The 23436-nt window shown below is 40.6% G+C and overlaps 1 protein-coding gene across 9 annotated transcripts in view; it reads right to left on the reverse strand.

Annotated features, from left to right (window-relative positions):
• Positions 1 to 23436, reverse strand: part of mical2b (microtubule associated monooxygenase, calponin and LIM domain containing 2b) — a 59844-nt gene that overhangs the window by 4215 nt on the left and 32193 nt on the right. For 3 of the 9 annotated variants that reach the window (XM_018704134.2, XM_018704137.2, XM_018704135.2), the window contains 20 exons: positions 21865 to 22061; positions 19695 to 19789; positions 19190 to 19258; positions 18790 to 18918; positions 17996 to 18175; positions 17610 to 17831; positions 17348 to 17482; positions 15873 to 16373; positions 15282 to 15383; positions 15032 to 15124; positions 14710 to 14751; positions 13733 to 13919; positions 13422 to 13495; positions 11107 to 11188; positions 6023 to 6184; positions 2440 to 2490; positions 1735 to 1856; positions 1416 to 1649; positions 1052 to 1227; positions 533 to 912 (listed from right to left, as the gene is read on the reverse strand). In XM_018704134.2, the coding sequence (XP_018559650.1) occupies positions 533 to 912; positions 1052 to 1227; positions 1416 to 1649; positions 1735 to 1856; positions 2440 to 2490; positions 6023 to 6184; positions 11107 to 11188; positions 13422 to 13495; positions 13733 to 13919; positions 14710 to 14751; positions 15032 to 15124; positions 15282 to 15383; positions 15873 to 16373; positions 17348 to 17482; positions 17610 to 17831; positions 17996 to 18175; positions 18790 to 18918; positions 19190 to 19258; positions 19695 to 19789; positions 21865 to 22061 (3233 nt within the window). Of the gene's footprint in view, positions 1 to 532; positions 913 to 1051; positions 1228 to 1415; positions 1650 to 1734; positions 1857 to 2439; positions 2491 to 6022; positions 6185 to 7322; positions 8938 to 11106; positions 11189 to 13421; positions 13496 to 13732; positions 13920 to 14709; positions 14752 to 15031; positions 15125 to 15281; positions 15384 to 15872; positions 16374 to 17347; positions 17483 to 17609; positions 17832 to 17995; positions 18176 to 18789; positions 18919 to 19189; positions 19259 to 19694; positions 19790 to 21864; positions 22062 to 23436 lie in introns of those variants that run through there. The other 6 variants (XM_018704139.2, XM_051073590.1, XM_051073588.1 and 3 more) reach the window with 6 other exon arrangements.

Raw genomic sequence — 23436 nt, forward strand, 5'->3', positions numbered from 1 at the left:
TGGGTGTGGGTTAAGACACTCAGAGAATGTAAACCTTAGGGGTCACAAAATGATGAAAAACATTTGCCCACATCATTTTTTAGAGTTACTGCAAGATAAGTTTTACCTTTAAAGGCCTGAGAGACAATTTAAATACAACAATTTAAGAACCAAATGTCAGTCTTTGGTTGAACTCACAACTCACAGACTTATGGAGCCTGTAACAAGGGGTTGTAATTAGACTGTGTCAATTTTAAAGCTAAGCAGTAATGCAATGTATTTCCAAGGACTCAGCTGAAATCCAATCACACACACCTCTTACTATGATATTGCTTTGCTAGCTACTCATTAGCTAATAGTAAAGTGTGGTTTTATATGATGGGTGGGGTTAGCTAGCCACCCAAAATCACAGATTTTATTGGATACATTTATGTTACCAGAGGATTAACAAATAATTTAAATTGCTATGCAGGAGTACAACTTGGGAAATATTTTTTTTCACTTTGTTTTTAAAGGATCACAAGCCAAAAAGGTGAGCCATCACTGCACTAACCTTTGTCTCTGAGGTTGGTGAGGATAGTCCTGATTTCCTTTTGAACCTCCTGATCCTTCCCCTCACTCACTGACAGCTCTCTCTTCCTCAGCCTCAGGGAAGAGAAAAAGTTAACTCTCTTGCGAGGCAGTGAGCCCATATCATCAGAGAACACCCCTCCAGAGTCTCTCCGGCCCTGTAGAGAGACCTGCTGCAGCAGAGAGGGCAGGTCCTGCCCAGTCCCCCATGGATCAGTACCTACAGATGCCCACCGTACTTCGTGCTCGCCAGCCTTGTTCTCTCTGGATGGCTCCAGACCCACAGTGCTGAAGAGGGAGCTAAAGCTGAACGCTCCCTCTGACATGGGCCTCTGTTTGTGGGGGCCGCCACTTTTAGGTCTCCTGATAAAGACAAATCATAATATATGTTCAATTTTAATTAAATCCAGCAATTAATAGAAAAATAGGTAGTTTGGACTGATAAGATGGGTAGATTTTTTATAGAAAACAGCAGATTTAACGTAAAGTATTTTATATATACATTGTAACTGCAGTCTTGGAGCTGCTGGAAGGATTGGTCACACTAAATGTCCTCCTGAAGGCATTGGCTATAAGCTGGAAGGCTGAGTGTGAGGAGGCAGGGCTTTGGCTCTGAGATGGTTCTCCATCCTGGCCCGAGTCTGTATGGGGCTTATCTGCTTCTGTCTCTGCTTGTAGCTGATAAAACATCAGAGGGGGGAAGAAATGCAGTCAACATAAAGTGGAATTAATTCCTCTTATCTCGTTCACATCACTGTCATTGGACCACTGCAATATACGTAGTAGAGAAAAATCTTTCATATACTGGCTTATTCATATCTAGAAAAACAACAGAATTTGTCTTAAGAAATACACAAAGACTCCACCTGGTCTTTATGTTGCTGTGTAGTCTTGGTGTCTGTGTTAATGGGACTTTCTTCTGTGACCTCCATGTTCCAGTTCAAAAGCTTCTCTCTCTCAGAAAGAGATATCATTAAGCATGTCTTTGGTGGAGACAAGTTGCAGGCTGTCTTTTTTGCAGCTGAGTGTTCTTCACTCCTCTCACTTCCCTCCAAAAGGTTCTGGGTATTTGCTGATGTCTTGGAACTGCCATCACAGCTCTGAGAGAGTGAGAGCAGAATCAGTACATGTACACCACATGCTGCACATGTCAAACAAGTTAAGCATAAATATCACTTGATATACAGTTTGTTTTTCAGCTGCAGTGATCTCCTCAAAGTCAGAGTCGGCTTCTAGTACAGTCTCTGGTCCCTCTTTGTCCAGTGGCCGGCCTTTCTGGAAGTGCTTGATGAAGATCAAAGGGAAAGCTGCAAACATATATAACAGCAATAATGTTACATCAAAATACTCCAGAATGCTGCGTCAATTTTGTGCCATTCATGTTTAACTAAATACCACAAGAGCATAAAATACATCATGCAGTTTATGTTTATTTTTATAGGTGCAGTATGCAATGAGAAAAATGGAGGAAGCATTAAAAATAATGTCAGATGAGTCCAGTTCACATCTTTATTTCCCATAAAAAGATTTTTTCTTGTGGCAAGGCAACATTAAAATATTGACTAATAGAGACTAACAGAACTAAGTTAATAAACAAGAGAACATCCAGAACCTCAATAAAATTCATCACTCTTCCCTTGTGTTTAAAAGAGATCAATACTGACCTCTAGGGTTATATATGTAGCATTACAACACAGTTTACATATTTAATGTCCAAGCACACAATCAGATTACTATTACAAACCTCCAAAATTCAGGAATGTACCTATCTATTGTTAATAGAAGCTTCAGCTCTCAATCAAACCTGAGTTAAGATGTAGTTAAACACCAGGAAGTTCTAAGTGGAGAAGCAATGCACACACAGACCAAATAAAAATATCAGGGACTCACTTGCACGGATCTTCCTTTTCCATCGATTATTCTGTTTAGTGTTACAATGATCTACAGAGACAAAAGACAGACAACCAAACAAAATAAGACACTGGAAGACTTTAATTTTTGGGACATATTGGTCAAATAATCTGTTACATGATAAAAGCACAGGGACCAAATACTCTACAAAGTGTTTCTTTTGCACTTTAAAAAAAATTCAGTGTCCACATGACAACTTTGTGAAAACGATCTTCATGCACAAGATTCAAAAAATTACACTCAGTTTCAAAAGTTTGTGTTTTCAGGTCCCCGGTATTGTCACGTTGTCGTGTTAACTAAAGGCCAGACTCCAACAAAGGTTTACTGTTTTATGCAAAACTGTCATGTAAACAGGGCCTTAGCTTAGCTTGTTTGAAACACTACCACACTAATTAGCACTAAGCACAAAGTACAACTGTGGCTGATGGGAACGACATTAGTTTAGCAGGTATGTTTAGACAAAACCACTGAGAAACTAAGAAATAAGTGTTCACCAAAGAGATTACAATTCATGTACATAATTGTTCAGGGCAGTCCATCCGTTAGTTGTTGAGATATTTCAAATCTTAACCAAAGTGGCGGACAGACCGTTTGACATGACACCAGTACAGCCACATCGTCAGGTTCGCTAAAAAGGTATATGACTGCTCCCATGATTAAGTGAAAACTAAATAATACAGTTGACTACACTGCTCAGCACTGAGTAATTTATACCTTACAGGATTAATCACCATTACTCTACCAGACATTGTCTGTGTTAGTGTGCAACTAGACAAGTAACTAAAAGGTCTGTTTCTGTTACTAATGCTGGTGGCCTCAGCATAGTGTGTCATAAACTGTTAGCACACAGTACCAGAGAATACAGTGTCTGGATGGACACATGGGAGATTTCAATGTCTATAGTCTCACTAGTTGAGGAAAAGACCAAAAATTGTAGCAAATATATTTTTACAAAATAAATTTTTTCAGTTTTCTGTTTTACAAGCTCAATAACCAGATAGGAGACCAGTGCACCAGTAAAAGCTAAGACTGATAAGTTAGCATTGTTACTGCATGTGCAGAAATGTGTGTGAACAGGCTGTTTAGTCCAGGAAAACTCTGCTGCTGAGGTAAAATAAACATTCAGCTGAGAGCTGGAGCCAAACAACAGTACGTCAGCCACACCCTGATTTCCCAGACATTTCCTCAGGGAGGGACTCCAACACAAACACACACACTTATGAAGTAGGGTCACTAGTTAGAGTTCAACCAGTTTAAGATTGTCCCTCAGGGATTATCATGTTTTTAAGTAATGATGGGAGCTGAAAACCCATGAGTGCAGCACAGTATCTTTGTTAATACCTATTTTGTTAATAACAGAGTAACTTTCTCAAGATCAGCTAATCATACACACATTCTGTGTGTGGAGCGGACAAACTTGGACTCCTTAGTTATTGTCCTTGGTGACTTTAACAAAGGCAACCTCACCCACGAACTCCCCAAATACAGACAGTTAATTAAATGCCCGAGCAGAGAGGAGAACATTCTGGATCACTGTTACACCACAGTAAGCAACGCCTGTCACGCCGTCCCCCGCGCTGCACTGGGCCACTCTGACCACGTCATGGTCCACCTGATTCCTGTATACAGGCAGAAATTAAAACTCTCTAAACTTGTTGTGAGGACATCAAAGAAGTGGATCAGTGGAGCTGTGGAGGATCTCCAGGCATGCTTGGACTGTACAGACTGGGATGTGTTCAGGACTGCCACCAACAGTCTGGATGAGTATACAGGGGCTGTGACCTCATACATCAGCTTCTGTGAGGACTGCTGTATACCAACACGCACCAGGGTGAGTTATAACAACGACAAACCCTGGTTCACAGCCAAACTCCGACGACAAGCGTTTAGGAGTGACTGTCACTAGGAGGGACAGTGACAGGTTGAGGGAGTCAAAGTACAGGACAAAGTACAGGTTCAGCAAGGCTACAAAACTACAACACCAGTTCTCAGCAGGTGACTCTGCTTCTGTCTGGAGAGGGCTCAGGCAGATCACTAACTGCAAGCCCAAAGCCCCCCACTCCACGAACGACTCACGCCTGGCCAACAGCCTGAATGAGTTCTACTGCCGCTTTGAAAGACTCCATCCAGACTCCAGACTCCATCCTAGAGAGAGACGTCAACAGACTCTTTAAGAGACAGAACCCCCGCAAGGCAGCTGGGCCAGACTCTGCCTCTCCATCCACCCTGAAGCACTGTGCCGATCAGCTGTCTCCAGTATTCACAGACATCTTCAACACCTCACTGGAGACATGCCATGTGCCAGCCTGCTTCAAGGCCTCCACCATCATCCCTGTCCTCAAAAAATCAAGGATCACAGGACTTAATGAATACAGACCCGTCGCCCTGACCTCTGTGGTAATGAAGTCATTTGAGCGCCTTGTGCTGTCCCACCTCAAATCCATCACCAACCCACTCCTGGATCCCCTGCAGTTCGCCTACAGAGCCAACAGGTCTGTAGACAATGCAGTCAACATGGCCCTCCACTTCATCCTGCAGCACCTGGACTCCCCAGGAACCTACGCCAGGATCCTGTTTGTGGACTGAAGATCCGCTATTAACACCATGATTCCAGCACTGCTACAGGACAAGCTCTCCCAGCTGAGTGTGCCTGACTCCATCTGCAGGTGGATCACAGACTTCCTGTCGGACAGGAGGCAGCATGTGAGGCTGGGGAAACACATCTCCAACTCTTGGACCGTCAGCACCGGCTCCCCTCAAGGCTGTGTTCTTTCCCCTCTACCCTTCTCCCTGTACACCAACAGCTGCACCTCCATTCACCAGTCTGTCAAACTCCTGAGGTTTGATGGACTCATCTCTGGTGGGGATGAGTCCACCTACAGGAGGGAGATGAACCTGCTGGTTATGTGGTGCAGTGAAAACAACCTAGAGCTCAATGCAATGGAGATAGTTGTAGACTTCAGGAAGAACACAGCTTCACCCTCCCCCATCACCCTGTGTCACTCCCCAGTCAGAACTATGGAGTCCTACCATTTCCTGGGGACCATCATCACCCAGGACCTCAAGTGGGAGCTAAACATCAGCTCCCTGATCAAGAAGGCCCAGCAGAGGATGTACTTCCTGCGGCAGCTGAAGAAGTTCAACTTGCCAAAGACAATGATGGTGCACTTCTACACCTCCATCATTGAGTCCATCCTCACCTCCTCCATCACCATCTGGTACACTGCTGCTTCTGCCAGGGACAGAGGCAGACTGCAGCATGTCATCCAGTCTACTGAGAAGGTGATCGGCTGTTACCTGCCTTCTCTCCAGGACCTGTACCCCTCCAGGACCCTGAGGCGGGCAGGAAAGATTATGGCCAATCCCTCCAATCCTGGTCACAAATTCTTCAGAACACTCCCTTCTGGCAGGAGGTTGCGGTTCCCCGAAACCAAGACCTCACACCACAAGAACAGTTTCTTCCCCTGTGCAACTGGACTCCTCAAAAAGACCTGATTCTGTACCATATATTTTGGGGGCTTGAAACACAGACCACAAACTGTACTGTAGAAGTCACACTGACCTTTTTTACTGTTGTGGCTTTGCCCATTGGACCCCATGGTGTCTTGTGCTGTGGACTTTACAGTGCATAAAGCGTCCAAAGCGTCCACAGCAATCTCTGTGTCTTCAGGAACTCTTTTTTGACCTTTATCAAGCTGCTCTGAATGCAAGCTGGATGTTCCGCCTGTAAATAAAAACAGTATGTGGCTATTAAGTTTTAACTAGCATAAAATCAATGCCAGTCTAATTTGCAGTACAAATTACTAACATGTAGCTTGTTTCATGCATACTATCTAACTGGATGTATACTTCACAAAACCAGGCTAGCAGTTATGACAGGTAGTATATTATCAAATTAAAATTACAGCTGTGTACAATTTCCTTTTTTAAAACTCCACAATAAAGTATCAATTACTATTAGCAGCACAGGTATTGATACAATACACAAAGTGTTCATAACAGAGTACTCACAGAGTAATGAAGTCAACATTGTAAAGAATCTTTTTCCAAAGTGATTCCAAAAAAAACAAATAAATGACAATGTTTTGACACAGCTTTTGCATGCAGTGTCATTAGATAACCAGACCATTTATCAGTGTGTCTCACTTCTACCTGATGCTCTCACTTTGGCTTGGCTCAGTGTTTATGTTTAAAACTGTACACCCATGAAAAATGATACATACAGTATATACCAAACCCAGAGGAAAGGACAGAGAAGACCCACGAGCAGAGCCCACAAGGAAGCTGACAGAAGGCACTGACATTCACTTCAATTCTGTTCAGGTTGACTAGTAAACCATTTACATTAGTTCAGTTGCAGCAGTTTTGATTTAGCGGAACAATGCTTGATTATAGATAAGCTTTTGCATAAAGCTTGTTAATTTTCTTCCTTTTTTCCAGCTACATTAAATTATGATTCTATTTGTTTGCAGCATTTAAAGCCATTTGATTAAGAATAAGCCGTATAACTCCAGTGTGTGCAACCCTCCAAATCTGCTGCAAATCTAAAGCGTGTGTAACTTCTCATCAGACATTACAAAGCCTATTATTTGTTGAGTTAACAAAAGCTGTGATTGTGAAAATGATTTGTGTGGGTGATGTTAGGTCAACTTAGCAAAGAGGTGGGAAAAGGATTTGCTTTGGCAGAGGCTTTTTGATGAAGTTAATTTTGCTGTTAAAGATATGGAAATACTGTGAAATTAAATGAAATGAAACCGTGAAATTAACTTGAAGGCCACCTGTTCAATCATGTTTAAGCTTTGGTTTCTTTGAGTTATTCAAATATAGCAATTCTGCTAATGGGAAACAAATGACAAAGCAAATTGTTTATGTAATCAAATTGATTTATTTTGTTTGATATATTTACAGCTTATAAATATAATAAATTAAGCAATTTACAGTAATTGTCAATATGGAAAACAAATAACAAGGCTGGCAGGGTGTGTCGAGACTTAATATGAACACAACAGAATACAGCCAACAAAATGTATCTGGCAGTGTGCAAAAAGCTGCTATTAGGCTGCTGATCTCCTGGGTAAAGTCTAGGAGGTGCATGAGAGAGATCTGGAGAGGGGTTCTGAGGAGGGGGGGCCTCCTTCTGAAACAGAGTACCACAGACAGACCACAGACATGTGGACACATATGTTACTGTCAAATGGGCCTGAGAGGACAGTAGGCTGCTGATGACAATACATCAGACAGAAAAATTTAATTCAGGGGCATTTAGATGGATGTCTAGTGTTAGGGGGGTTAGGGAAGAACACAGCACAACATGAGTGTTAGGGGGGTTAGCTCGACGGTGTGGCAGCAAACCAACAAACAACTAAATGACTAAGAAACAAACAAATTGGCAACAAACCATTTCCACAAGAATCCAACAACCTCTACACTAAATCTTTCGCTGTGCTCGGCCAGGTCCCATTCAGAAGTCTGCACATTATACATGTGTTTTGTGGCGCTAAGGCGGCTGATATTTGATGGAATGCTAAAACATCCAATCCAATGAAAAATACAATGAAAAGACCAACAACTAACAATGAATTGATCCGACTCGTGTATTATCTAAGTAACCAAAACCTGATACATCTTGTTCCTTTGCGCCATAGATTTTTAGTGTTTTTTTTTACTGATGGGACCATCACTACTTTTCCAGATATTTGGTCATAAACCAAAGTATTGCACACACTACAAGCTGAGCTAATGATGCTGCTACATGAAAAGTTAAGTGATCGCCCAGGTTCAGATCACCAGGTTACTGATTGATCAAATCAATGTGCCAGTAGATTACGATTACGACATTTCACTGGATAAGTAAACACTCTGGCTTGAGAAAGACTGTGGGTGTAATTCTCTGGGTATAATGAATGTAAAAATGTAAAAATAGTTATTGAGATATTACATTTTGGACCAAAGTGGTGGACTGACTGACAGTTTTAAACACACCGCTCTTGTGGCTAAAAAGAAAACTAGATTTATATCTTCAGTAGGAGCAAACAGTCTTGGTGCTGAGTGCCACAGGCAGACTAAGGAAAGTACTGAGAAACAGACTTGTGTATTGTTAGTTTTCGTCTTTTCATGAATTGGTTTACAATAACAAAATTGTTGAAAAGTGCTCCCCCTTTTATTTTTGATAAACTCAAGGACTAAATGTATGAGTGGCATTAGATAGACATGAACAACTATGGTTAATATTATGCTATGTGTTTAGAATGTTTAATTTGGAATTCTACTTAATGTATCAAAATGTTACACCTAAAAACTTTACTGATCCTGATTCATGATTGATTCATCTGGGTTAGGTAGAAAGGTGCAAAGCTAAAATGGCAGCCAATGCAAAAGCATACATGTCAAGGCCTTATGACTGAAGCCAGCCAATCACCTTCCCCGCTGGCAGGAATCAGCCAATCAGAGGGTGTAGCATTGGAAACTTGAAACAGACTGAACAAAATGAAGTGAACAAAACAGAGGAAAATGAATTTTGGGAAAGAAGGAAATGAATGTGAGTTGTAGAGAAAAAAGAAAACGTGAGATGGAAAATTGAAAGAAAACACACAGAGTGAGAATCACAAAAAGTATTGTAGGCATTAAAGTTATTACAGTAAGACATGGCAATAAAATGTGGGAGCTGCCCAAATAACAGGCCAGTGCTTTAACAGTGCATTTTAAGAACTGACCCCCAATTCTACACAATTAAAACAAACAACCAGAGATGAATTCACCTTGTGAATGTTTTACAACATAAACTTGAATTAAAAAAAACAAACCAAAAAAAAAACAAAAAAACAAAAGGACAAAGTGAAATATTTTCACTGAGTCAAGAATATTCAGCGGATTATGATTTGTCCATCAGTGAGTAAGAGGAAGAACAGCCTGGAATGATTATAGATAAGGTTCATTAATTTTGGTTTGTATAGATTTTCATCATCCCAAAAAAAACAAAAAACTCCCTCATATTTCATTAAAAAGGTGCAGATTGTTCTAAACTGAATTTCAAATTGAATTTAAAACCCAATGCAACCAAAAGTTCTTGAGTTTTCTTTCCAAAAATATGCCATTTTAAGTAAATATGGGGTCTTTTGTGACAAGCAGACCTCAGAAAATCTTAAAGTAACACAAAGTGAAGACAAAACAGAGCAAAAACTGTCAATACAACTATCAATGGTATGGCTAGACGCTTATTTTTGTAATTCAATTTTTTACAATTTGATTTTCATTCAGATTTAAATACTCAAAATTGTGAACTTAAAAAGTTAAGTTAAGTTAAAATACATGACAAATAGTAACATCTACCACAGAAAAAGGACCAAAGTATCTCCTGAGATTATATTACAGGAAAAAAAAATACTGTTTTGGCATTTCCATTGCACATCTCTGTGATATTGCGTCAAGATGCTTCAGGCAATATGCAGAGTCAGTGTAATGTCAAAGCACCATGTTGATTGCTCTGACATGATCTTAGTTCAGTGAAATGAAACCAACACAGTCCATAAGGCTCCAAGGTTAGAGTCAGAGGGCGTGTTCCAGGTGACAGCAATTAAATTGTCTTTGGTACAATTTCAAAACAGATTATATTAGGTACTAATACGCCTTACTTGGCTACAGAGTGGAAAGCATTTGACATTTTGGACAATGTAATTTGGTTACTCTGAGCCAGACAAGATCACTGGATCACTGAGTCAAATTACTGGAGCAGATTTCATGTGGTGAAAAAGGAACTTCACCAACTGACCATCAAGATCTTACCACATATCATCTGATGACAACTGTGTGATGTAAAGGCAATTATTAATATCTTTAGGAGACGCCTACAGTCTCAGCAGCCTGGAACAAGCCCATGTGAGTCAGCTACACCAGGAGACCCTGATAGTCAACAAACAAGAGAATCTGGGCATATTAGCAACAGTATGCTATATGCACAAGTGCTGCAGCATTGTACTCATGCATCACCTCTGAAGTCACCTCAGCACATACCATTTACTACTCAAATGAACAATTTAGTCAGAGTGCCTGTGTGACAGTATGCTTATGGCTTTTTGTTTTGCTGTCCACTGTAACTTAAGGCAAAATACATTTCAGGCACTGATCACAATCACAGTCAAGTGATGCACTTTTATATCAGCAATTTCTGCAGCCTTATAAAATACTGATGACTTCAAAAACACAAAGGTAAAATGAGCATGGAAGCTGGGAAAGTAGCATTACAGGTATTATCTGATGTAAAAATATGACTTTTAATTTTGGGCAGTACAAAAAAACAAAGGTAAAACTGTCTGGGTTCCTATTGGGTAAACTGGCTCAAATAGACCCTGCGTTTGTCCCCCACCTAGATGAGGTGGGAGCCAATGAGCTGCTGTTGGACCAGCTGAGCCAGCTGGGGCTCCTGGTAGATCTGTCCCAGCACCTCGTGCATCATGCAGAGCAGAGGACAGCCCAGGCTCAGCAGCTCATACAGGAACACATAGTCATGTGAATAGCTCCTGATGTGGGACCCCATAGCTGTGAAAGACTCACACACACTTTCCAACAGCCATTGAGGCAATACACACACAGCCTGGCTAGCACGCCTTGGCCAGCCTAGGCCTTGCCTAAGCAAGGAAACCAGGGTACCTGGGGGATGAATCTGGATGCTGCCTGTCTCTGAGTAGCTCCCACTGTCCAGTGACAAGGGTGTGGCACGGCTTTGGTCTTCCTAAATGCATCAAGATACACGGGAGGAAAATTATGAAATGCAACATGAACTTCTATTGGACAACAAGAGAACAATTAAGTCCTTAACTAAAAGCTGAATTAAGGCAAAACACAAAAAATAAGAATAGTGGAAAGAAAAAGTGACGGAACCCTTTTATCTCTGTGTATGTATGAATTTGTCTTAAAATATGGTCAGATCTTCATCTAAGTTACAGTTATAAACAAACACAAATCTATTTTAACTAATTACACACAAATCATTGTATTTCCCTCCATACTGAGAATATCATTCAAAAACACACAGTGTAGGTTGGAAAAAGTGCATGAACCCCTCAGCATTAACAAAAGCTAATTTGGCTCATTAAACTATTCTGTAAAATTTCATTGCATTTTACCTATGGCTGTTGCTACAGTAAAAATGTATATGAATATGACTCTTGACAGTTACCAACAGTGCTGCCATGTAGCCACTCATAAGCACTTTGCATTTGACTGGAATCCCTTAAAACATAAGCATAAGAATTATTTTCTCTGGGTTCAGTGGATCAGGACAAACCTATAAGTATGGGCCACACCTGTTTCCACCTTACTAGAATATAAATTTCAATTACTATACTTCTGTGTGCATTGAGGAAATGTGAGGCTGCTGTTCCTGGACTTCAGTTCAGCCTTCAACACTATCATCCCACAACACCTGGTAAACAAACTGGGACCCCTGGGCTTCAGCACCCCCCTGTGGAACTGGCTGCTTGATTTCCTCACTGACAGACCACAGTCAGTGCAGGTCGGACAAAACACCTCCAGCGTCATTACCCTCAGCACAGGCTCCCCTCAGGGCTGTGTCCTGAGCCCTCTGCTGTTCATTCTGATGACACATGACAGCGTCCCCAGGCACGCCACTAACTGCATTGTGAAATTTGCGAATGACACAACAGTGGTGGGCCTCATCAGGGATGACAATGACCTGGCCTACAGAGAGGAGGTGGAGCAGCTGGTGGGCTGGTGCAGAGACAACAGCCTGATCCTGAACATGGACAAGACCAAAGAACTCATCATCGACTTCAGGAAGAACCAGTCCAGCCATGCTCCACTACTCATCAACAACAAAACCGTGGAGGTGGTCAGCAGCACGAAGTTCCTGGGGGTGCACATCACAGACGACCTCACCTGCTCTGTAAACACTGCATCACTGGTGAAGAGGGCACAACAGCTGATGTACTTCCTGCGGAGGATGAGAAGAGCCCACCTGCCCCCACCCATCCTCACCACATTCTACAGAGGCACCATAGAGAGCATCCTGACCAGCTGTATCTCAGTGTGGTGTGGAGGCTGCAGTGCCTCTGACTGGAAGGATGTGAGGAGAGTGGTGAGGACAGCAGAGAGACTCATCGGGACTTCTCTCCCCTCCATCCAGGACATTGCACAGAACCGCTGTGCGTCTCAGGCCAGGAAGATCTGCAGTGACTCCTCTCACCCCCATCATGGACTGTTTACCCTGCTGGCCTCTGGAAAGAGGTTCCCCAGCATTCGATGTAGGACCATCAGGTTCTCCAACAGCTTTGTCCCCCAAGCCATCAGACTTTTAAACACTTAAATAATTCACTTCCGTCTGTATATACTCAGCGCTGCTGGGCCCATATTTAAATATTTAATATTTAATCTACACTGCTGTAAATCCTGCTGTACATATTTAAGATTTATGTATATTTATTTCCATTCTGCTTGCAGAATTTTTGCACATACATTTGCACTACACTGCAACTGTAAAAACCGAGACCTATGCAAATGAAATTTCGTTCTGTATACACTTGCTGCATACTGAATGACAATAAACGTCTGTCTAAGAAATCATACTTGACACACAGGTGCCTTGTCATATTCAATCAAGCTACTGATAGTACCATCATGTGGCCAGGCTTTTTTGCATATGTTATAACAGTGGGGATGCTACTCCTTTGGCAATTCCATTTATCTGCTCAGGTCACTCATCTCAAGAAATTACCAAATTTGCAAGAAATTGCAGTTTTCAAATAAGATCGTTTTTACTTCACCTCCTTCCAAAAGGTAGCTACCTCTGCAAACTGTATTGCAGGTTTGCAATTGAGTACAGAAGCAACGTGAATGCAAAATTGTTGACAGGAAGAACGGACTGCAAACACACTTAAAAATTACTTTTGAAATTTGACATTTTCCAGTTAGTTTTGCTACTTGTGTGTAACTGTAGTGTTCCTTACCATTCTCCTTCTGAATCTGCCCAAGTGAGTGCTGGATTGACGCTGGGCATAATGCATCTTACAGTAGAACTTTGCTTTAAAGGAAGCACATAAAAATCATAAATTCACAACCTGAATTAAAAACTTTGCTAAAAACTAATGTGAGAATCATCTGTATATTTTTGTGCAACACCAGGGCTAAAACAAGAAAAAAGGTAAAAATGACAATTTAAGAGTAAAGATTCTAGTAGTTAACTAAACAGTCTCACATAGATATTATAATCACACCCAGGTGAAGTAAAGCATCCACAGTTGGAATGAACCAAACATACCTTCCTGTGAGTCGAAGGTGTGTCCTCCCAGACGGAGGGTGCAGTTACAGACATCACAGCGGAAACACTCGCGGTGGAAGAAATAGCCCTCAGCACTCAGTCTCTCCATCACATACACACGCTTGGTGCAGAAGTGGCAGATGTCGCTGCCGCCAAGCCCAGCAGCGAAATCCTTACGTACCACCGACTGATATGAAAAAGACCAGGACACAGATACACACATATTAGGTGGCGCCTTTCAGACAAGTTATAGGCTTGTTGTGTATTTTCCAAGAGATGCCTGCAAGTACAGAAAACAAATTAGTCACATGGCCCAGCAGTGAGACACAAACTCGCAGCTGCACCCCTCTGCACCCTTCATAGTTCAAATGTTGGACATAACTTCCATAAAATCAGTGATAAACAACAGGAAATTGTGTTTTTTTTTAAGTGCACTTTGTTCTGACACTTTTGTAGAAAATCAAGTTAGTTAGTTTCTCAACTAAGCTTTAGATCTCAAACATTCATATTTAATACGACTAAAGCTGCTACAAGTTTGATTTTTACCTTGGGGCCGCCCCTCAGGTCTTTTGAGTCATGTCACTAGATTCCAGTGCATCTGTCACTTTATACTCTTCACAGGTGAAGTTAAAGAAGTGGAATTGTGACTTGAATTAGACTTGAGTTCAAATCATCCAACTTAAATCCACACAGCTACCATTAGCAGTGTTGTGTTAGCTGATCATCATTATCTAGTCTTTTGCAGCTACACTGTAGCTAGCAAGCTCTTTCACACTGAGAAGCAGTTTGAGGCCAAGCAGGGGTTAAAGATGACTTCAAATTAAGCAATAATTTCAACTATATAAGCACCCAATATACAAACACAGCCATGCCGCTAAGGCTTTATCTCATTTCTCTGTATGTGAAACCATTTCACACCAGTGCAAACACACTAGCTGCTGCTTAGCCCTAAGAAAGACAAAGCAGAACCCATTTACCCCTTTAGCATTAGGAGCCCTCCCAGGCCACGGAACCAGAGCCTGAAAGGTAGATAATCTGTTGTCATGACTGCTAGCAACAGAAAAAAAGAACTTCTACTTCTTGTAACATCTCAGGAAAAAAAAAAAACTTTATTTCTAATCCCACTAAGTAATGGCACCTAATAATAACAATGCTTTAGATGAACATGTAAACTGTATTACACTTCCATTTTCAAAGGAGCCTTGGCTTAAACTGCAGGACAACACACAGACAAAAACAACAAAAAAGACCATGAGGTCTGGGTTAGATTTATCTCTGCAATATCCACATGCATCTTACCAGCGTGGCATTGGGCCTGTGGTCTGTCTCATAGAGGATGGCCAGTATCTGAGCTTTAGCATCTATGGCTGATGATACCTTTCCAACTGTGCGCTAAAGTTAATGCCAAAGATACACAAGCAGAGAGTTGGAAGGCAAAAAGAGAAGGAAGTGGAAACAAGATAAGAGTAAAGTGAAACGAAAAGGAGGAAAAATCGAGATTCACTTTAAATTTATGGAGTTGCACTCAGACTGATGTGTTAACTAGTACCTCTTTAATGTAACTAGGAGCTCCAGTCGGACAACTGTCAGAACAAGCAAGTGACTTTTGGGTGATTCTTCTGGCATTCTCAAGAGCGCAGCTCCCATTCCACTAAATGAACACCATAATGAACATCACTTGTACAGTGATACACAGTTCATCTCTGTCATATGAAAACAGTGCCAACAATCCATGTTTTCTCTCAGTACTACTCTAAGTAGTTCACTGCTTTTTAATCTAATACCCCCCTTTCCTAAGGCTGAAAATATGTGAATACAATGAAAAATACATGTGAGGTTGCTGGATAATGAATGCTGTGATTTGTCTAAAAAGTTTTGAAAAGAAGTCTTTGTTTCTCATTTAGATTATATCTTTAGAAGTAATTTATGAATTTAGCTGTACAAAAGTAGGTCTCAGTTATCTGAATTTATATACTTATCCCTGGAGATTTGAAAATGAATTTGTTGGATCTTGTTTATACTGTATTAATTTGCACAATAACAAAAATGTAGTCATCATCATCTTAATATTTCTTACTGTGGTCCTAAACTGAGAAACTCTTAAAGACATCTAATTTCCATGGAGATCTACTACTATTACCTTCATGTGAACATGTTCAGCTAATTTCACATCATCAAATGTCTCCTGAGCAGTTTTGTTGAACTTCTCCTGATCATTTTCATGATCATTCAGTGAACTCTCATATTTCCTCTCATAGCTGTGCAGTGAAGACGAGCTGCTGTGTCCATTTTCACACTTCCTGTCATAGAGGGTAGAGGAGAGCCCCTGGCTCTCGTCACAGATGGGCAAAGAAAGGGGACTGGATGTTTTGTTGTTGTTGAGTGTGGATGAATCAACATTAAGAGAAGATATCTGCTTTGTTTTTTCAGAGTTAATATAAGACAAGGGAGCAGAGGAGACTCTCTGCATCTGGTTCTTGTGTCCAGAAGTGTACAGAGGAGAAGAGACAGAGGAGAAGCCAGCCTGGGAGGTGGGGTCAGGCACAGGGTGGACTACAAGGTAGACAGCAGAGCTCTTAGGAACAGAGGCAGAGGGAGAAGGTGGGGATGGAGAAGGAGGGGAGGGGGTATATACTTCCACCTACAGAAGAAGAAATCAAAGACAGAGTAGAATAGAATGATAAAACAGGAGAGACAATAACTTGATCTCACTGAGACCAGAGCTTTAATTCACATAGAGCTGGTGGAAGGCCAGTGGCATTGAAATCAGGATCTGTATTTATCAAGTGTCTCAGAATTACTCCTTGGATTCGTGCTGACAGTTACACTAGAATGTGATGTTGCTGTTTTATGACACTCTCAGCCACAGAGTAAAAATAATGATGATGTATTGTGGTTTTTTTGTCAGTTGGAGACATCAGACAGTGTTGAACTTCAAAATGCATAACATGGCATCACTTTTTCTGGTAACTAAGATTTTGTTTAAAAAAACACCAATAGAGATAATTAGCTTGAATCTCATTTGACATTTCTTAGTGATCTAATAGTAGACTGTAAGTAAATGTGCAAACAATTACAAATAGTAAGTAACTTGACTGTGTGACATGTCCTTATATTGTTTTGTAATATCTATAAAAGGGTCACATCTTGCATACTTTGTGCAGTACTACACAGACATACTGTAAACCCTCAAACACCATCTGCTGACAACATAACTGGTTGGGACACTGCTCTCCTGAATACTGGCTCAGAGAAGAGTCATTTCCCAAGATAAGAAAGTTGATGAAATGCTTTTACTCCTTACTCCTACAAGTTGGACCAAGTTGGTCATCACTCAGATTTTTGACTAGTAAGGACTGATTTAACACTCTGAGATACTTGATAAGTACTATAAAGCCCAGTTTTGTTTTGTCTTAAGAGGGAACTTGTTTGCATTAAGAGGAAAAGTAAGTGTGCTAAAAAAATGCTGTGGTTTTATCTACACACACATCAGCCCAGAGTCTGTCCAACATGCACACTTGGTAAAGCAGTAAAGCATAAATGTACTGCAGTCTCAACTGTAACATTACTCAAGTATGAAAAGGTCCATGCATTGTAACTGGTGTAATACACAACCTGTGACTCAGCAGGAGGAGAGAGAGGGGCAGGAGTGGGCTTGTTGGACCCAGAAAACATGGAGGAGAGGAGGACAGCTCTCTCCTTTATACTCCTCCTAGAAAATTCTCTAGTAGACATTTTCTGCGCTTTACTCTGCAGGGTCAGCAGGTGGTCAAAGTAGAAAACATTAGTAGAAAGTAGAAAACATTAAAATTGAGCTGTAACCAAACTTTAGGTAAATGATAATATATAATGTTGTACTGGACTGGATAAAATTCACCTGCTGCATTGACTCCTCTGACCCCTCAGCAGAATCATCTATACTTGAGAGAGTAGAAGCAGAAAAATGACTGGTTGCAGGGTCAGGAGAGGTGCGTTCTGGGTAGTAATGCTCAGGAACATTAGGGCTGGGTGAGCAGGGAGGACCTGATGGACTCTTAGAGCATGAAGGGGAAGGAGAGCAAGAGCTAGAGTTCTCCAGTAAGCGAAGGTAGATAGAAGGCTGGAAGAAGAGATGAGGAGCAAGAGGAAACAAGAGAATGTGGGTTCATGATGTAAATACAGATATGTACATATATGTGTTTAAATTTGAATGTGCTAATGACTGTTGTAAAAAAAACAGCATGTTCAAAGAGAATTAAAGTAAGTGCTCAGAGGGAAGCATACCTGCCACTTGGGACGGGCAGGTGGCAGAGGAGGAGGGGGGTTGTCTTTGGGCTTTGCAAAACGGGGGTTTTCTCCCTCCTCCCTTTCTTCCTCATCATTATCCTCATCTGAGAGAGGAAGTGGGGTGGTGGAAGGAGACAGAGGAGGAGAAGAGGATTGACTGGATTGGTCCTCATCAGACTGAAGCAAGAAGAAAAAGATGGAAAGGATAAGAAAGGAAAGAAAAGGAGAGGAAAGGTAGGGTAGGTAAAGTAAGGAAAGGCCTTGAGAAATTTAAAATATAGAGCTTTAACCAAAGGGAAACTATATGCAAAGAACAGTGTACGTAGATTAACAGGGGACAGAAGTAAAGGAAAAGAATACCAAGATACACCAGATACACAAGATTATAGAACATTTTTATCCCCAGTTAACTTTTTGTGCTCAGTATTAATGGAAAAATAATTGTGAAAATAGTCTAAAGTTAGAGTTGGGAGAGGCAGCAGAGGGCGTCATCCTCCTCCCAGGCTGGCTTCTCCTCTGTCTCTTCTCCTCTAGGTGCAGAGAGACTCCTCTTGATCAAGGTTCTAAAATGACATCTATACTATATCACACCAAATGAGTCAGTAAGAAGAGATGACTTTTCTACTCTCCACAAATTTGTATCATCCTTATAAGAAGAAGCACAGATTAATGAGCCTGTTAAAAACAAAGATCAACACCAAAACAAACAGCAAACCAACATTAACAACAAAAATGTTCAAGCCCAGGCTTTTTTCTGGGCTTATACTTCTGACATTGAACTAAATTCTCACCTTGCTGCGCGTCTTTGCTGTTGAGGAGTTCTCCTCAAATTTGGCTAGCAGCTGAGTTGCCATGGAACGGACCTTATTTTCCCGCAGCTCTCCATCTTCACCACTAGGGAGTGCACTGTGACAAGACAACTGATGCCATGCGAGGACACATGGATTACAGGAGGGAGAGAGTAGTAAGGAGTGGGATCAGTTTGAACCACATGCTGTGTGACACAGGACAAAGTGTTACTTCTGTTGCTCTGGAAAATTATTTTTAGTGATTACCATCCTTTATAACAACGCTGCAGCCAATTATACATGTTATCATCAGCTAAACATCTAAACATAGCTGGGCTACAACATGAAATGTTAGAAAATGTTAAAAAAAAACCAAACATTTTTGGTCTTCTGGTTAACTTACCTCTGAGAGGTAGTGGCTGCCCTTTCGCCGTCTCTTGTTAATAGAATCATCTTCCACTGTCTTGTCATCCTGTGACAGAAGAGACCAAAATAAAGATTCATTCACAGTAACAAGTTTCTATCCAGGTTGACCTCCCTGTTCAAACACACAAAGAGCTGTTTGATTTTGATTAGTGTAAAAGTAGATACTGTGAGCTAATCATGCAATACAGTGTACTTTTCATGCAAGCAGACATCGAAAATCCCTCTTATAACCACACAGATTGACAGCTTGTGTTCATGATTAAATAACATGTTCATTACAAAGAGCACCTTGATCTTTATGTTAGATTAAGCTTATCTAATCAATGTTTAAATGACTGTACTGGTGATGAATGTAGGACAAATAGCTGATGGGAGGGGATGGGACAGACTGACTCTTCAATCCTCAATGAAAGCAGCAAAAGAATGTCACAGTAAAAGAGAGGAAAAGGGAGAATTAAAAGTGAGACAGTATTTCACTGTACCCTGGGTATCCTCTTCCTGGGCAGAGGCAGGTTTGGCAGTTTGTGGTTGGATTTAGATGAATAGTCTTCATTATTTTCATCAGGTTCTCTTGTACCTGCAAAATAAACATAATCTTACAGGTTTACATTATGGTTATTTATTCACTCATTCTCAGAAGATTGTGCTTAAAACAATGAATTTACTTCATTAACAAACAGTCAAGGATGTGTGCACAGTACAGGTACGGTAAATTAAGAATACTGTACTGAACTGTAGAATAATTTAATAACTTGTTGGAAGCCTGTTGAAACATTTTCTGTGATTAATTTGTATGCTGTACTCTCCCTCACATTTCCACAACCTTTGCATACGTCACAGTGATAAACATATATGCTGGCTCTGCTCAGACAACACAACACATGGAATTCTAGTGAGAAATAGCAACACAATGGGACAAAGCTCTCTAACTGCAGTTAGAAAAAGAGCTAAATATAACCAACCCATACACTCAAAGGCAGAGTAAGTTATCGTGGAGGAAGACTCTTGATATTTGAACTCAGCAGGAAAACAAACACACCCCTCCCTTCAGTGCTCCTTCAGAAGCTCTGCCCCCCAAATTCAGGGACACGCATCACATTTTTGCATTATAGCATTTATCTGGTCTGAACTGCTTTGTTTATGTCCCAGTTCTAGAGCCAGGGCTGTGTTAAAACACCAGATTTTTTTGCAGCGTGCACACAGACAGGTCAGCTAGTGGACTATGAGGAGATATTCCCTGAATGTGAAAAAAAGTGTATTAGATGCTAATTGTTAACCCTAGCTTTAAGCTCAAAAAATGTCTGCACGTTAATTCCCACCAAATGGACCGTGAAAATGTTCACTGAGGTAAATCATTTTCTCAGGCTTTCAGAAGTGTGGATTTCTCTGTGGTGAGAGCAGTGTGGGTTACACAGAGGTCTGCAGGACATTAACATTACAGAACTCTATGTGAAACGTGGCTGAAGCTGAAACTTACAGTGGTGGTGTGACCGGAGATGAGGGCCTCCAGAGTTACATGAGCTTCCACAGACATAGCACACATACCAGTCATGTCTCTGGCAGGGACTAACCTGACCGCGGTTGTGTAACATGCAACTCTAGCTCAGACAGTGGATAAAATAGTCCCCAAAACTATACTTAAATCTATACTTAAAAGAAAAGTATACAGACTTTAATAGAACTTTCAAACACAATAAAATGTTGTGATTTAAATGAATATTTTGTTATGTTCAATTCTGCCTTTTCTTTGGAGATGAAGGAATAAAGCTTTTTTGGTTAGGTATAGTGTTACATATTTTTTGATGGTTAGGATGAAACTCTGTATCTAACAGTGCCCTACACAGCAAGCCAGGCACTTTCCCATCTGTCTTCTCTGTATGGCTGGATCCACTTTTCATCCTCTGGAGTGACTTTGTAAAATAATCATTTCCTTTTGTCAAACTAGGGTGGGTAAGTCAAAGAGGAACTGACACTCTGATTTTACAGTAATTTTCAAGGCTGCAGTTTAAAATGGTGTTGTGCTAGTTTTTTGTTTCCAGTCGCGTACACTACAGGGGAGTCACAGAGGACAGACATTAAAAGTTCAACCAGGTTCAAATGTGCACTTTGCTTGAAACGGCAGCAAACTGTTGTGGCAGAGTGTATGCCACTGAAAGTAATGGGTTTCAGAAAGCAGTGGTACTGCTGTAGCATTGCATCTGAAAGCCCCATTAGGAGAACAAAAAGCCTGAAATATATCCATGAGTATTTAGTAGACTGTTTGTTCTAGAGCTGAGCATTCACAATGAGTGACATTAGGAGATTACCCACACTGACCCTTTAACAAGAAAACATTGTTCATGCCTTCTATTAGTGGGAAATGATTAGCTTAGAACAGCTGATATATCCACAGTATTTTTGGAACAATGTCATGTGACAAACGATATTTTAATCCACTGCTTAATGATCATTAGCTTTAACTATTAGCATTCACCTTCCCTTCAACCAGAGAGCAGCAGTCTCTCCCAAGCAAAATAGCAAAACCACTTCACATCTTTGCCATTTAGCATAAGGCTTTAAATGGAGCTTAATTCATTATTTTTCATATTCAATATCAGGTATATGTTGAGGAGCTTCACAGTGGGTAACAACAGAAACGGGATGGACACTGACCATTGTTTACCGGCAAATTCCCAAAGGCCTCGTAGAATTTAGAGAGGTAGAGGACCATTAGTAGCTTGTCTGGTTCAGCCTCTGCAGCCATCTCCTTTCCTGTAGTCACTGGTTGGATGCTGAACTCTCGCTCAGCCAAATCAAATGCCAACTGGTTGTTGCCAGCCACATCGTCCTCGTTCAGGGATTCATAATCACTGAGATGGAAAGAAAGTCAGAAAGAGAAGGCAAACGTTAGTATATGCAGCATTGTGTATATGAGTTTATAAAGTTTTGTGAAACATCATCCACAACCCCAGCACTGACAGAACAGAAAGATAGTGAGGTGAGATGACAGGAGGACAGAGCAAAGAGGGAGAAGGGATTTTATCTAATTATTTAAGCAAAAAAAGTTCTTTTTCTAACAAAGATTCAATGCTAGGACAAGACACACTTTCTTAAATATACTATTAAAGAATGTCCCAGGCGATGCTTAAAAAGTAATTCAGAACTAGTTAGATTATTTGCAGTGTGCTGGACAATCACCTCCTTGCATTATGCCAACACTACAGTAAAAGTCTGCTGCCATGCAGACACACAGGACCGTAATGCTCAGACACACCAGAAAACTGAGCTGTTGACAAAAACTTTGACAGATTTTTACCACTGGGGAAAAACATAATATCATGTTTGGCCTGACTATGATACTAGGCTAAAGGCCATACCAAATGACCAAATAATTTTGGATGTTTTTTATCCAGAACTGCAAGACCATTAAAATGAGTTTTTTAAAAAGTGGGAAAAAATAAACAAATAAAAATCCACATGGTTATGATGTCGGCTGAGTGCATAGGATAAATATTCCTGCCAATGATTTTGTGCTATTCCACGATTAACAGGTGGTGGCAATAACATGCCAAGACTGTAGCAATGTGCCAGCAAAAGGCAGAGAAGACGACTGCTAGCTAACAAACAAATGAGGTTTAAAAAAAAAATCTACTTAGTAAATTCATTTTAATATCATTCAACACATTGTTAGCCCTCAGGAACAGACATGATGTGTTCACCAGAGAAATACTCAATGCAAACAGCATTTCGTTACCATATGACCCCACAGGGTACACCCATTTTTAGGACATCTCAAACTCTACATTTTCAACTTTCATCAGCTTCAACTATTCTTTGAACTAAATGCTAATACTACTTGACATTAACATGCTAACATTTAGCGTGTCAGTTGTTAATGTTAGGATGTTTAGCATACTAACATAGCAACAGTTACAGAGGACTGTTTAACAGGTTAGCATGTGTACATTTAGGCAAGGCAAATTAATTTGTACAATACATTCCAACAAAAAAGCCATTCAAAGCACTTTACATAAAATATAAAAGGCATCTAGACAAGATGTAAAAGCAACATAAAGACAATTTAAAAAAGGCATTTATATAGAAAAGTTTTAAATAGAGAATAAAAAATAAGAAATACAAGAGTAAAGGTTACAGCATAGTAAAATGCTGTAACTTTTGGCATCTTAGCTAGTATTAGAGCTGAGGGGATGACTAAATTATTAGGATTCATGCTCTGAGCACCAA

The sequence above is a fragment of the Lates calcarifer genome, linkage group LG10, assembly GCF_001640805.2.
Source record: "Lates calcarifer isolate ASB-BC8 linkage group LG10, TLL_Latcal_v3, whole genome shotgun sequence".
NCBI classification, from domain to species: Eukaryota; Metazoa; Chordata; class Actinopteri; family Centropomidae; genus Lates; species Lates calcarifer.